The sequence below is a fragment of the Oenanthe melanoleuca genome, chromosome 1A (assembly GCF_029582105.1).
Source record: "Oenanthe melanoleuca isolate GR-GAL-2019-014 chromosome 1A, OMel1.0, whole genome shotgun sequence".
NCBI classification, from domain to species: domain Eukaryota; kingdom Metazoa; phylum Chordata; class Aves; order Passeriformes; family Muscicapidae; genus Oenanthe; species Oenanthe melanoleuca.
The window spans coordinates 7,028,310-7,042,815 of record NC_079334.1 but is presented as its reverse complement, the minus strand read 5'-3'; the positions used below and the strand labels follow the sequence as shown (position 1 = coordinate 7,042,815).

General features: G+C 45.2%; 2 protein-coding genes across 2 annotated transcripts in view; one reads left to right on the top strand and one right to left on the bottom strand.

Annotated features, from left to right (window-relative positions):
- LOC130264029 (inositol 1,4,5-triphosphate receptor associated 2-like) overlaps nt 1-2,969 on the top strand; it is a 34,445-nt gene extending 31,476 nt beyond the window's left edge. Inside the window, exons 35-40 of the mRNA XM_056511947.1 lie at nt 321-364; nt 914-991; nt 1,100-1,164; nt 1,609-1,710; nt 1,828-1,932; nt 2,317-2,969. Coding sequence (XP_056367922.1) covers nt 321-364; nt 914-991; nt 1,100-1,164; nt 1,609-1,710; nt 1,828-1,932; nt 2,317-2,560 — 638 coding nt within the window. The 3' untranslated portion in view covers nt 2,561-2,969. The remainder of the gene's footprint in view (nt 1-320; nt 365-913; nt 992-1,099; nt 1,165-1,608; nt 1,711-1,827; nt 1,933-2,316) is intronic.
- LOC130248417 (dynein axonemal intermediate chain 7-like) lies at nt 2,817-8,280 on the bottom strand. Its single transcript, XM_056482168.1, has 4 exons — nt 5,630-8,280; nt 4,829-4,973; nt 4,351-4,562; nt 2,817-3,251 (listed from the first exon to the last, which is right to left on the bottom strand). Exons 1-4 carry the CDS (start codon nt 5,879-5,881, stop codon nt 2,910-2,912), a joined length of 951 nt encoding a protein of 316 aa, XP_056338143.1. The 5' UTR covers nt 5,882-8,280; the 3' UTR covers nt 2,817-2,909.
- Between the last annotated feature and the right edge of the window lie 6,226 nt (nt 8,281-14,506).

Sequence of the window (14,506 nt, the reverse complement as noted above, 5' to 3'; positions counted from 1 at the left end):
TGTGTTTTTTAAGCATCAAAAGGCAAGTCTTCCACACCATAAAATCCTTGCAAGAGCCTTTTGAATTACAATCCTGCCTGTGAAAGGCAGTCCTGTAACAGGACACTGCCTCAATAACAGAGTATATTTGATAGTGCTGGCAGAAGATGATGCTTGCAGAGGATGGGTAATGTGTCAATGTTATGAATTTGATTAAATACAAAGCTTTTTCCTGAGAGCTCATTTCTGCTTTCTGTGAGTCCATTGCTTAAACTTTGCAAAGTCAGGCCTGTAAACAGCAAACTTCTCTTGTAAAGCTCTGATGTTTGATCTCTTCACAGATGAATCTATGAATAAGAAGCTGCCAAGTCCTTTTAACTTTAAGGTAATAGTCCTTACATGAAACTTCAAACTTAAGTGTGTGTATTTTTGTTAGGTTTATGTGCTCTGCTGCATGCTTGACTTGGTGCCTTTCTGTCACTAATATGGGCTGGTGTCATCAAATATAAGGATTGACTTTTTGGGCACCCTACCAACCTTCTAAGTGATTCTCCTTTAGAAGATGAAGGTGAAATGGTTGGGCTCTCACTGATTTAAGAAATACTGTTCATATTTGGCTTTCTTGGAATTAGATGAGGGCTTAGCACAAGAATGAGTTCAAACTGAGTGTAGGAATTCCTGTGAGTGAAGTTAGGGTTATGTAGTTAGATTCAATTTTGGTATGTTGCTGGAAGAAAGCACTTACTGTGGAAAGATGCTGCTTTAAAGATCTGATTTGATCTGCACTTGAGGATGGATTCTTTGTGTGTCACTTCAAGCTAAGTGTCAATATCTTGCTGTAATAGAGTCTGTATAAAACAGATGGCATTTTGTGTGCTCAGTGGGTAACCAGTTGTGCCTTGCTGAGAGCCAGCAATGCCTCTTGTTTGTACAGCCCTCGTCAACCCTGCGGAGAGTTAGCATTGCCACGGTGCCCAGGAGTGTTGGGAATGCAGGGATTGGGGTGCCACTGGTAAGTAGGGGCTGCTGGAGGGATGCTGAGGTGCTTCAGCTCCCCAAAACTGGCTGGGATGAAGCATCAGCATGCCAGTGCAGTAAATGTGGCAAATTTCTCCTCCAGGCCCAGTTCCATGAAACTGATGGGGATGAACGGAGTGACAGATTTAGCAGGAGATCAAGCAGCTGGTAAAGTCACCTGAGCTTGTCTTTGAATGGGGGAAATATTTTCTGACTCTAACTGTGCCTGTAGTAAACAGTTTATGGAGCAGCTTGGGGTAGGATAATGTTTAGGCTACACCTTTTGCATTAGTTTTATGTGCTACAATAGGTAAATGAGACTTAAGAGTCACCTTTATTGAGCATGGAGACCTCAAAAAAATAAAAAATCCCTCAACTTTCTTGCTTTAGAGCTAAAATGTGAAATCTAAATATGTACAGTGGATGGACCTGTAGTTTTGTTAGGTTTCATTTGTTTTTTTGTTTTTTTTTTTTTAAATGATCCTAATTTCAAGCAATTAAATTTGTGAGTTATTTGTCTGAGGTCAACCAAAAGAGTAGGCTGCTGCTAAGTTTCTGATTTTTTTGCTCTGTGCTGGGGAAAATGAGACAAATTTGTTTGTCACATGGCAGGGGCAGGCTGGGGGTGAAGCAGAACGAGAAGCGTCCTTCGCTGCAGAGGTTCCTCAGCACCTATTCCTGGGCAGAGTACGAAGAGGAGCATTTTGAAACCAAGTGAGTTCAGCAGCAGCCTCCTCCCAGGTGTGCTGGTTTGGTTTTAATGAGCTTTTCATTCACCACCTGGCCAGGGCTATCAAGCCAAGCTTTGGAGCTGTTGATTCTTGCTTACAGAAATGAGCAGTTGGAGTCACCTGCTGAGGTACAGGAACAGCCAACCAGGAAGGAAAGTGTCTCTGAGAAAGGAAAATGCTCATCCAAGTGGACCCTGGAGTCAACGTAAGTTTCTTTCATAAGTTAAGGCTGTGTTTGGGAGGCTCACATGGGAAGAGGGTTCAAACAAACTGCCAGGACTTTCAGAACTTTCTAAAAGCAAGATGTCCTGCCTTTCTTGTAAGGCAGCTTTTGTGAATGCTCTCAGAACCAGGTACAGGGAGCATGGGTGGGCTGGTGAGCTGGGTCTGCTTACCAAGAATTTGTTTCTTTGGCTGTGTCGTATACCCAGAACCAAAGCTCCTCTGCACAGCTGCCAAAACTGTAACAACCTGTCACTTTTGGTGTTTGTGGGCTCTGCTTTCCTTCAAGGCTTTTTGGGGTGGGGTGGGAAGAGTTGCACGTTTTGCAGAAACCCTGAAGGGCTCTGTGCTTTCCTGCCCTGCCCAGGTGCAGTTTGATGGCAGCGTGGGCCTCCCACTTCAAGGCTTCCTTCTGCCACGCCAACAAAACCCTCTGGGTGTCGGTGTCCGTGCTGGTGCTGCTGGCTGCTCTCACCAGCTTCCTGACGGGGCTGTCCCTGCAGAGGCCAGCAGATGCAGCCCCTGTGGGCACTGGGGACTCCTGGACATCCCTGCAGCAGCTGCTGTGGCCCTACACAGGGCTGCAGCACCACGGCCCTCCCCCGGTATAACCCAGCCCTGCTGCAGGACAGGAGAGAGGCTGGCAGCACTGCAGGCTACATGCTGGGTTTGTATTGCTGGGCTCAAGATATTTTCTGGTATTTTTTTCTTTAAAGCATGACTTGAAATGGAAAAAAAAATATATATATTTTTCCCATTCTGACAAAAGTCGTCTTTAAAAGTAGCTAAGAGGGTCTCAGTTCTATTGAGGTTTACAATAGAGCAGCAATTTTGAACGTAGCTAACAATAAACATATCTAGGTGGTTTAGCCACAAAAGAATAAAGAGTTTATTTTGCTTGAACAAAAATAAAATGTTTGCATTTTAGATCCTGTTTCAATGATTTGAATAGAAAAGGATTTAAGACTTGAAATGTAACTTTATTGAAAGCTTTTGATAATAAAGTTTTAAAGGAAAGCATGCAGTATCTAAGTGTGCTAAAACTCTGGTAGCATGAAGCAGCTGATACACAGAATCAATAAACAGGAAGCCAGCTCCTTCCACTTTATCCATGGCTTTGTTGCTGGCAGTATCCTTGAGCATATGGTAGAGTGTGGAATGAAATTCAGACTCCTCTTCCAGGTCTTCTGAAAAAGCTTCACTGGTTTCAGTGAGCTTGAGGTTTTGTACTTTCTCACCACTGAACATATAAAGAGACCAGTTGTTGTCTTCAGGAGAGCCTGCTGTAAGATGTTCTCTTACCTATTGCAGGAGAAAATGCAGTGAGGTGAAGCCTGTGCCATTGCCAGAGTATAAATTCTAATATTTGTGTTCAGCAGGGGGCTGTGTTACCTTTCTCCAGCCACATGTGGGAGTGTTTGGCTGGCTGGGAGAAGTTTTAACCCTGTGTTTGAGTTCCCAGGTGGAGACAGATCAACACTTGAGGTTGCTTATTCCCTCCTCTGCATAGGGAGCAGAAGAAACCCTACAGGCAGCAACAAAGTCCAGCTGTTCCTTAAAAAGCTGGCACAGCAGACTGCTGGTTTTCAAGGGCCCTCTGAAGAGCATGAAGCTCTGTCAGGCCAGCTGTGGCTAAAGCCCCCCTTGGTGCCTTATCAGTTCCATTCTCCTTGGCAAGTGTCCCCTGAGAGCTCTCTCAAGTGCAGTCTGTGACTGAACTGAGGCAGGGGCTGGAGCACCCTGGGTGAGTTAATTCTTTCTGTCTGCCTGGGGAAGGGGTCAGTGCTGGGCTGACTCCACAAACCTTGAACACAAAGACTGATTATCCTGTTGTACAAACCAGGAAAAGCAACTTACTGGTCAGGGAAGCTCCTTTCTGGTTTAGGCTTCAAATATTGATATTTTTGCTATACTGGGTCCTACCCACATCATCTGCTACTCTGGGCTGTGACCTTTCATTTACAGATCCTGAAGAAAGACACCTTTGTGCAGGAATTCAGAAATGACACTGGTGTACTGGTTTGCACACCAGTGAACAGATGGATAATCATGGGTGGCTTGAACTTTGAGAAGAAACAAGGAGCATTAGCAGCAGTCTGCTAGAATTCCTTGTATTTCACTTGGTAGAGTTGGGAGGAGAAAGGAACAATTTTCAGGTCTCTAGCAGGTGGAACAGGCCTGAATGCAGCACCAGCAGCAAAGCACTGACAAACTTCCCAGAGCAAATGCCCAGATGCTTTCTCATAGTAAATAACTGAAATTAAATAACCAGTGCAGTGCTTGGAAAGGAAGAGACACTCAACTTTCTCTTGTGGAAACATCCCAAATTCTTAATCAGGGACACTGTAATAATTATGGTTTTTTTTTACTGCAAATGTTTGATTTAAAAAATTGACAGTACCTTAATTTGTATCTGAATGGTTGCAAAGACTGCAGTAACTGTGAAGAGTCCATCCACACCAGTAGGGTGCAATTCCCAGGCCTGATAGGGCAGGTTCAGGTGAGCATCCTGGAGAAGGGCTACTGGACAAAAGGCACCCATCTGAAAGGAGATGCTCTTTTCTTCTGCTTCATAGGTTATGTTGCTGATGCCATCAGTTCTCCACTGCTGGCCTGGACAAAGAGGAGGTAAAGATACAGTGATGTTCATGGGAGGCTTCTGCCAGTAATGCTGAAGTAAAACAAACCAAAAAAGTAACAATAATAATAATAAAAAAAAAAAAAAAAAACCCAAATCAATTAACATTGAAGTCTCCCAGCTATTTCTGGGCTCCAAACTGGCCCTTATCTTTACAGCTGGAGTGTAACAACAGTCCAACTCATGTAGAAATTCCACTATTGAATTTATTTTAAAATAAATTTATGTCCTAAGTTCATACCTGCAGGCTCCCATCTGGCTACCACAGGCACTTGAAAATAAATCACATTATCAGGAAGCCTCAGGGTTATCTGTACTGCTTCCTGTGTGCCATCTTCAGCCTCTCCTGGGGAATAAGGATACATCTCCAATCCAATGTCCAGCAGCTTTGGCAAGAGAGGAACAGGACAGATCAGGGGTTTATCAGAAAATGCAGGTTCTTTCTTGGAGTTCATCTCACCACTGCAAAGTTCTTTAATGCACTATTTAAAGGGTTTGCTAATATTGCACATTTCCAACTCCAACTTTGAAGGCAAGACAAGAGTAGCTACCCTGAGACCCTGGAGCCCTTCCAGTGCTGCTGAAGGCACCCTCAAGGCAGGGTGGCACAGCCTCAGAAAGCAGGAGCAGCTGTAATTCCACCCTGTCCCCAAGGTGTCCCAGGGAAGGAGAGGTCACAGGGGGCTGGGGGTGAACAGCCCAGGCCTCTTCCCCTGCCCCAGTCCTGCTCTCTGAGTCTGGCTTATGGGGAATTCTGCTTATTAAAGGTTTCCAGCTTCACAGTCTGGGGAGTAGCTCAGCACCAGAGAAAACCAGAGCCCAGTGCCCACAGTCCTCAACCAGCCTGCAGAGCCTGGAGCTGAAGCAGCAGTGAGTTTTGGTACCGCTGTGCTTTTACCTTTCACATCTGAAAAACTGATGATTTGCAGACCTTGCCTCGTCAGTTTGCTGCTCAGGAAGTCGTGCCCAGTGGCTGTGCCAGCAGTGACAAACCTCAGGAGCAGCTCCCGGGGTGCCAGGGCTGATCCCTGTCCTGCCTCACCTGCACCATGCTCCAGTCCCCGACGTCCTGGGGCTGGGGCGGCAGCTGCAGGGCATCGATGTGGTACACACCCCCCAGGGGCACCAGCTGCTGCGGATCTACAGCCCTTGGTGCCTCCCCCTGCAGCGCTTCCTCTCCTGCAAGAGTCACCAGACAGCAGGAGTTAACCTGCTCCAGCCCACCTGCATTTCCCCCTTCCCTGCTCTGCACTGTGTGTGCTGGAAGCGCTTCACTGCAGCAGCTCAGCCCCATCTGCTGGTGCTCTTCAAAAATCACTGACTTGGGGAAAGGCAGAGCTGGGCAGTGAAAAGCTCTTCTTGGTTTGGGCTGAGCTTTTGCATTTGTGGCCAGTTCCAAATGCTTTCTATAGGAACAAGGTTTTACTGACAAAATAATTCCATAATTACCCACAGGCACAATAATACAATAGGTTCTGGACAGGTTTAGTAAGATTGTATTGACATGAAAAGAAAGCCTATAATATATAAAAATAAGGCACCAAAAGTGGGCTGAAGATGAAAAACATGATAATTATGAAGGGCAAGAGGGATATAACATGAAACACAATATTCACATAACAAAGGTAATTATGCATAGGAAAAAATAATTATGTCTATATCACACCAAAAAAAAAAAAAATTTAAAATTTAATTAATTGGGAAATGTTAGTAAAAGGCAGAAACACTGTGGACAAAAATAGCCATAAATATTTTCTTTAAAAAAACAAAACCAGCCCACATCAAACACCACAGGGCATAGTACAGGAGAAGTTACTGTTGACAGAAGTAAAGAAGAAAAAGTGTTTAATACTGCAAAAACAGCTCCTGTACTTGTAATGGAATTTGCTTTGAGAGAATGAAATAAAAAATGACAACTCTAAAAGTCCCTTAAGTGGAGCTAAATTATGCCAATAATTTTATTTAAGTCAGTACTGTTTTATTTAACTGTTATTATTAATTTAAATCAGTACTGTGGAAAAACTCACTCTTATTAAACCAAAGGGCACCACCATGTGGGACAGACAAATAGTTTTATTTCCTAGAATTAGGCCCTCTTTTAACAAGGTTTAAGAGCAGGTATCTCAGTTTAAGCACCCATTCAGGTAATTCTCAGTAAAACCCCATATTGCACCAATGCCTACCATGATATGCACTGGAATCTTTCATTTTCTGAGGAAGTAAATCTCCCCAGAGCCTGGCAGATTCATAAAGATTATAGGTGAGACACACAGACATATGTATAATAATACACATATATATATATATATAAATATGATAAACATGTACATAAGCATAAATAATAAATAAAAACAAGTGTGGGGACAAACTCCATTTTCCTATCTGTCCCGTTATCTCTCCGCATTTAACAATCATTAATAGAAATGTCAACAAAACCCAAGTTTATCAAAACATCCCAATATTTATAAACTTTGCTCCATTTGTAGAAGCACATCAGTCCCAGAGACAAGGAGATCCAAGTGTTAAAGTCCATGCTAAAAACTTTTGGTACAGAGTCCTGAACAGAGGTAGAAGTTGCAGCAGCAGCTCTTTTATTCTTCCAGGCAGTGAGGAGAGAGGGAGAAAGAGATTCTCACCCCAATGCACAGATTATTTACAAATTTATTTACCCTATGAGCTAAAATCATGAATCTGAAGCATTTCTTATAAACCTATTAGAATTCTAGTTCTGTAATATGCAAGTTTATGCATAAATTCTGCATATAGCCTATCTGTTCTGTCTGAAGAATGTAAGCAATATTCTTACTATATTACTTTATATTATGTCTAGAACTCTGTTTTTGAGCTCTCACTGAAGCTTGTTTTTGAAGCTTAATTTTTACACCAGATTCTAAGGCTTTTGCTCTTTAAGGCACTTAAAACATACTCTTAATTACTTAAACTTACTTACTTACTTAAAACTAAAGCTTACACCTCTATTTCATGTCTGAGTGGGTTAATATATTTTAATTTCTCTAGAGATTTTAATAAAAAAAAACTTTATTTTGATATCTCTCTGAAGAACTCAGAGAAGCCTCTGTTTTTCACATTCCAACACTCCTGGATCCCCATGTGTGCTCACTGACCCATCCAGCAGAGGAGAGGCAGAAAGAGGGAGTGGGAGCAGAGAGGACACAGGAAGAAAAGGTAGAAGAGGGTGCAGGATGGAGGTGAAATACAAACAACTGGGATGGGCAGCATGATAGAGAGGGATTAAAAAGAGAAGGGACAGAGAACAGGACAGAAGGATCTAGTGAGAAACAATGGCACAGGGAGCAGGACAGAGCAACAGGGAATAAAAAGGAAACTGAGTGAGGTGTGGAGAAGGAGAAATAGAAAGACAGTGGTAAACACACAGGAAGGACAGAGGGAGAAAATGAGCACAGCAGGTGGGTGTGGGGGGAAGACACAGAGGGATGGGCAGCAGGACAGGGGGTTATAAAGAGAAGGGTACAGTGAGGGAGAGGGACTGAGCAGCAGATGCAGACAGGTACAGGCAAAAGGACAGTGAGATGGACAAAGAAACACCATCAGGGTTCAGGACAAAGGAAAAAGGAGAGGAAGGAAGAAGGAAAGATAAAGATGGAGGTTTCTCCCTGCTCCAGCTGTGAAATACACCCTGGTGATTCCTGGATATATTATGGCCATCCTGTGGGCTGCAGCCTGGTGTCTAACCCAGCTGCACAGGACAGCACTTCATGTTTTTTAGAGGGATTCAGAAAGAAAATTTATTCTGCACCATTCCAGTAAATCCATGTGATCTTGAGGCAAAAGCTGGATCTTTTCTCCTGTAGAAATTAACACATGCCCACAACTCTGATAACATGGATACAGTCTAAATATGCTCCACAAGAAAATGCAATTTTGTCTGCTTTCTGTTTGTTTGTTTGCTTGTTTGTTTGCTTTTAAAAGAAAAACTAGCTGGAATTCAAGATGAAAATTCAGTAAGATTCAGGAAGGTAGAAAACATCACAATGAAAAAGAGTTGTTTATTGACTGAGCCTGTGGTTCAAAAGCTGAACAAATTAAGCATGCTAAATCCCAATGGTAGAAGTTTACATTTCATAGAAACAAGCTGTTAAAAGCTAAAACTGAGAAGAACATTCCAATGACTGAAGTTCCAAAGAGCACTCCTGTCTAATAAAGTATTTAAGTATTTCTTGACACCATGTAGCCTGAACACTGAAGCTCTGCAATAGGATTTTAAAAATCAGACTGAACCTGACTGAATAGAACTAAACCATCTTTATTTCCTGGTTTGAAAAACTTGTAGGAAAAAAACAAACAGGCTAGATAAGGCAGAACACTCTAGTTTTGATTTTTAATGTAGCTACCACACAGAAGACCTGTTTTGAAGTGCACATGCTTTTAGATGGATAGGATTGCTGAAAAGAAAGGCTAAAGTTTTTTACAAATTCCTGTAACTCATAGACTAAGTATCAAAATTATTTACATAGTATCAGAAAGCTGTATTTAATTTTTTGCTTTTCCATCCCTTTGGGGAATGTGGAAAGAGCCTCCAGGGCCCAAAAGCTGGCAAGGCTTGGCTGTAGGGAAGGTGCTCCATTTCAGGACCACAAGACTCAGAGACAGGAGAGAGAAAAGCTGGCATTCTGAGCAGGCAGCAAGATGCTTGCATTTGTGCCAAGCACATCCTGGAAGTCGTGGGATCTGCTGATTTGAGGCTATTTTGAAAGAAACAACAGCAGGAGAAGCACTGGACAGCTCTTCCCTTCCCCCCTGCATCTTCCTGCATCCACACAAAGCCAAGTTCAATTGCAGAGAAAGAGAAGATGGAACATGATACAAGATCCTGCAGAAAGAATCTGCTGTCATTTCATCACCCAGAAGAAATACAAGGTGCTGGATGTTCCTATGGGAAGTCCAGTGTTTTGCCAAAAAAGAACAGACTCCAGCTTTTTGAAAATGTCACCTAGCAGAACAGAATGTGGATCCCAGGGAGATGGACTGGCTTTGTGCTCTGGTCAGGCACTGGAATTGCTCATAATTGCTTCTCCTCTTCCTGACTGCAGACAGCTGAACACCAAGGAGTAAATCAGTAAATTCTTTCTTCTCATCCTCTTTCTTTCAGTCCACAAAGTGCTGCACCTGAAAGATGCAGGCCTGGTTTTAGAAGATGAAATAATAACAACAGTTTTGTTATTCTCTACTTGAAGGTACTGCCCTACTCTGGAAGAGCAGTACAAAACACAGTGGATAAAAAAAAAAACAAACCAAAACATGAACAAACATGAGGACTTCCATATTACAGAACTCTGCTTACACTTCAAAACTGCTGGGGGACATTTCTCCCTCCTCTCCTCTCTGCTACCTGCTTTATCTCCCCCAGCATGGGGTTCATCACTGTTTCTCTGTCATTTGCAAAGTGCCACCTCTCAAGGGCCCCAAACCCAATATTTCCCTCCCTCCATTGGACTTGATGATCCATGTGGGTCCCTTTCCCCAGCTGGGAAAATTCTGTTGTGTGATTCTGTGGACAAGAAGAGGCTGTGTTGCAACAAGATTTCCTACACTCCTGAGAATGATGAGATAAACCTCCAGTGGGAAGGAAATATAAGATAAAGCAGATGGTTGGAATTCTACACACTTCCTTTGGGAAGACACCCTGAGCTGGGAAAGGTCAGCCACGTGCTCTTGGTTTAGTTTCCATGGCCATAATAACATCACACCCTGGAGCTACTCTAGGTAGAGCTGCAAAGTGAATTATGTCCATTAGTTTACAAACTGAGAGCCTGAAACCACTTTGGAGACACTGATATGTACATATCTGCCTCTCTAAAGAGAATATTTAATTTTCCATGAATAAATTTAGCAAGCCTGTAATGAGAGCTGGCTGAACTTGCTCGATGGATTTTCCTTTCCAAAGGCAAAGGCAGTATTTTGTTCAGTGGGTTAGATCCAAAGAGTGAACCATAACCTGGAATGCTCAGCTGAGGGGAAGGGTGAGAAACTCCTTCGAAATGACCCTATTTTGTGTCAAAAATATACACCCTTTTGACATTACATGGTTTTATGGAGTAGATTTGGGGAAGGGACTTAGGGGGAGCCTGAGCCTGTGAAGAACTGGTTTGACTGCTCCTGCCTGCTCTCCAAAACTGGCTGGATGTGCAAGGATCATGGAATCATAGAATGATTTGGATTGGAAGGGACTTTAAAGATCCCAGTGGCCCCTCCTGGGGCAAAGCCGTGCACAGAGATGGGGAAGGAGACACTCCACTGCCTTGCAGCCTCTCCTTATTTGTTTGGATGGTGACAACATGATTTACTTTATCTATAAATATCCCTCTGGCACAGGGAATAATGCACAGGATGATGTTTTCCACATGGTCTCACGTTCCTGGGTGAGGTGATCCCCTGGCATCATCATTAGGAGAGGGAAGAAAAAAGGGTTTGCAAGCTCACACATCATTGTGCAAGTGACCTTAAAGTAATTCCACATCCCTCCCTGCTCTCAGGACAAAGCAGGAAGAGTAAATTCCCTGCATTTTGTTGTGATTCCCAGGATGAGACACAGCACTCTCAAAATCCACATCCTGCAAAAAAACTCTCAGGCACACAGGAGTCAGAGGCTTTTCTTTTCTGCTTTTTTGCCCCTCAGCCTTTCCTTCATTCTTCTTCAGAAAAAAATGCTTTTTCTTTTAAGTGGGGGAGGGATTTGAGGATTTATGTTGGGGTTCTGTTTGTTTGTTTTTTTTAATTTCTCACATTTATTACACCACAAGGAGCTGTGCAAGGCAGGGATTTGAAGTCACCACTGCTGTTCCAAGCACCCAGTGTTTTTCCAAGGCCTTTGGATGGGGCAGCCTGACCTGGCAGCCAGTGGACCATGCCATGATTTAGCTGCCATTAAGTTGTGCTGGTGAAACGATCTGCCTCCTGTGGCAGGACAGGCAGGATCACCTGGGACATGCCAAGGATCATCTTGGCTGCATTTTCTAGGAGCCCCATGACATTTCTGCAGGGTGGGACTAGAGGGGCACAGCTGGAGCTGCAGAGCTGGGAGCTGTAGAAGGGCTGAGGGCAGCATCCTGTGCAGAACCAAGGTGTGTGCAAGGAGATGTTCTGTCCCTGCATCTGGGAAACCCTCTGGACACACAGGGATGCTGAGGAGGAGCTGCTCTTGCAGGGATCAATGGGGTATGGAACACCCAGACCAACTCCCTGAGCAGACTCCTGTGTGTGGTGTTACCCCACACAATCCTGTTGGATTTGGTTCTGGGGTGGAAAAGAACAAGCAAAATTAGCCAGGTGCATCGTGCAGGTGTGCAGCAGCTTTGTGCTGACCACAAAGGCATAGGCAAAACCCTGGCCAGATTATCCAAATATGTTGTGCAAATCCAAGCATGTTTTCTTTTGTACTGTAATAGCCCTATTGATTGGTTGATTTATTGGGTGGAAAAATAGAAGGTGAGCCAACAGGGGGAAACAAGTAAATGCCTCTGGGTGGCTGAGATCACACCTCTAGACCTCCAGCTGGGACACAAACCTGCATTCAGCACCGAGCCTGAGAGAAATAAATCCTCAGTGTCCAAAATTTGGAAGCTAACAGCTGGGAAGCCAAAGATGTCCCTGTGCCTGAAATGTCTCAGGTGTCCTCACTGCCCCAGGAGGGCAGGAGGGGTCTCCAGTGTTATTTTTACAGATTAGTGGAGTTTGTAAAGGCACCTCTGGTCTCAGTGACTGTGACAGCTGAGAGCACTGGGAAGTCCCTTTGGAGCTGTCATGGTTCATGGCCTGGCATCCCAGTGTTTATCCCAGGGGATATCCCACCTGTGCAGCAGCAGCACTGGGGTTTTTGGGTGGTTCTCCCTCCCCAGGGGTGCTGGCAGGGCCATTTCCAGCTGTGGGAGCAGTGGGTGGCCGTGCCCTGGGTAGGAGCACCAGCCCTGAGCAGCAAGCTGGCCACAGGGCTGGCTCTGGAGCTGAACAGAGCAGAAAAGCTGTAAAATAAAACACAGGAGAGGCTTTGCCCAGTGCCTGTGTGTTTCTGGTTAGAGAAGAGCAGCCCTGGAAGTGTTTAGGGAGCAGGGAGGACAGGGGGAGGATGCACTGCAGCCTGGCCATGCTGCAGCTGCCTGCTGTTCACATCAGGAGCATTCCCAGCCCAGCCACTCTGGAAGGAGCTGGAGCTGCCTTTCTTGGGTGCCTTTGCTCACAGAGTACAAGGGCTGGAAGGAGGCTGGCACAGGGGCTCTGCCCTCAGCAAAGGATGGCTCCAGGGTGCAGGTCTGGGCTGTCAGTGCTGGTGCACTGCAGGGAAGTCCCCCCTGTCACTGCTCCCAGAGCCAGATGTTCCATCAGAGACAAAATTGGAGCTGTGGCTCATCCTGCCATTTGCCACCTTAGACTCGTTTGATGGAAACCTGGGGAGGGTGTGAGTTTCTGTGCTTCCCTTGGAAATGGAAACCACAGCTTGGGAAAGATCCTCTGGACTTCACCTGCTCACAGCACCCACGAACAGTGGCCTCTCCTGCTGACCATCCCCAAAACACCACTACCACTGTGCACAGCTCTGCTGCCTTTAGCTTCACTTCGTTTTGGGTTCGTTTTATTTTGGTTAACCTACTCCAAATCGGCTGATATTTTCTCTCTGGAGCCAGGGAAAGCAAAACCGTGCAGGGCTGATGGAGGCTCTGGGAGGAGAGCGAGCCCTGAGCAGCTTCAGGGAAAATGTGGTCACTGCAGTGTCACAGGGGTGTGGCACAGCCACGGGTCCCCGACACCATCCTGAAGGATGCACCTGCTCCAGGCTCTCCAGCCGGGAAAACGGAGTGCAGTGCGATTAATCCCTAATCCTAGGCAGTGTGATTAATCCCTAATCCTACCCGGCTGCTGTAGCCAAGGGTGTTTTTCCTCCTCCTCTGGGTTTAAGGCAGCCCTGCCTGCTGGCAGGTGAGCACTCGCCCTAGGCACTGGTCAGGATTAAGAGCCCTGCCGTGTTTACCGACTCCATGGCTACTATGGAAAACCGCTCCGGTTTTCCTGCCCGCTCCTCCTTCCTTATCAGACCAGGGCTGGCGAAGGATAAATGATTAGAGGTTACGGCAAATATTACACCCGTGCTACCAATTCTGCTTTTCAAATGGAAATCAAACAGAATTAAAGCTGACACAATGCCCAGGAAGGACGCTGGCGCTGTCGAAAGACCATTAAGCTTTAAGGAGAGGATGAGTTGCAGAAAACGTTCCGTAATTAACTCAGCCACCCACAGCCTGCTGGAAACCCGGAAAACCTCAGTAAACAATCCTGAGTGTGAACAAAAGGACTCTATTTCACCAGTTAAATACTCCCTCTAAACTTGGTAAGTGCTGTGTGCTGACATTGGTTGTCTCAGGGGGAGTGAAAATCTCCCGTGGACCTGTTTTTCCCGGTGTTTTGGTGGGTTTGTTGATCCTGCTCTCATGCCCCATCCCTGAGCGGAATAAATTTCCCTGGGGATGAGTAGTTTGTGCTTTTCGTAAGTGTTGTGGGATTTTTGGCTCGTACAGCACCTCCAGCACCTGGCAAGGTCAGTGCTTAAGCATCTGCTAATCCTTGAGACTTGGGCTCTGGCCTCTGGCTCGGGAGTCTGGAGCTCTGCCCAGCCAGACAGCGAGGACTAAGGAGGGATGCCACCAACAGGGAAACCAGACAGGTCTGCTGGAATTCACCCAGACCAACAAAAACCCCCTTGCAACACACAAAGAGGGCAAAAACTTCTGTTAAATGATATTGTGATGAGCACGCAATGTACCCATGCCCATTCCTTCACTTTTTGCCCGTTTCACAAACTAGTTTTGGTGGCTCAGAAATCTCAGACAGCCACACACTACTTTCAAACTGGCACGGGTTTCGTACCAAAATGGTTCATCTCCTTCAA

Bases quoted from the DNA above. Each gene is read 5' to 3' on its own strand.
- LOC130248417 (XM_056482168.1), bottom strand. From the start codon at position 5,881: ATGGGGCTGAGCTGCTGCAGTGAAGCGCTTCCAGCACACACAGTGCAG. The intron at 4,974-5,629 runs GTGAGGCAGGAC...CTCTTGCCAAAG, and splicing joins GGGACTGGAGCATGGTGCAG to CTGCTGGACATTGGATTGGA. The intron at 3,252-4,350 runs GTACTGTCAATT...CTCCTGCAATAG, and splicing joins CCATTCAGATACAAATTAAG to GTAAGAGAACATCTTACAGC.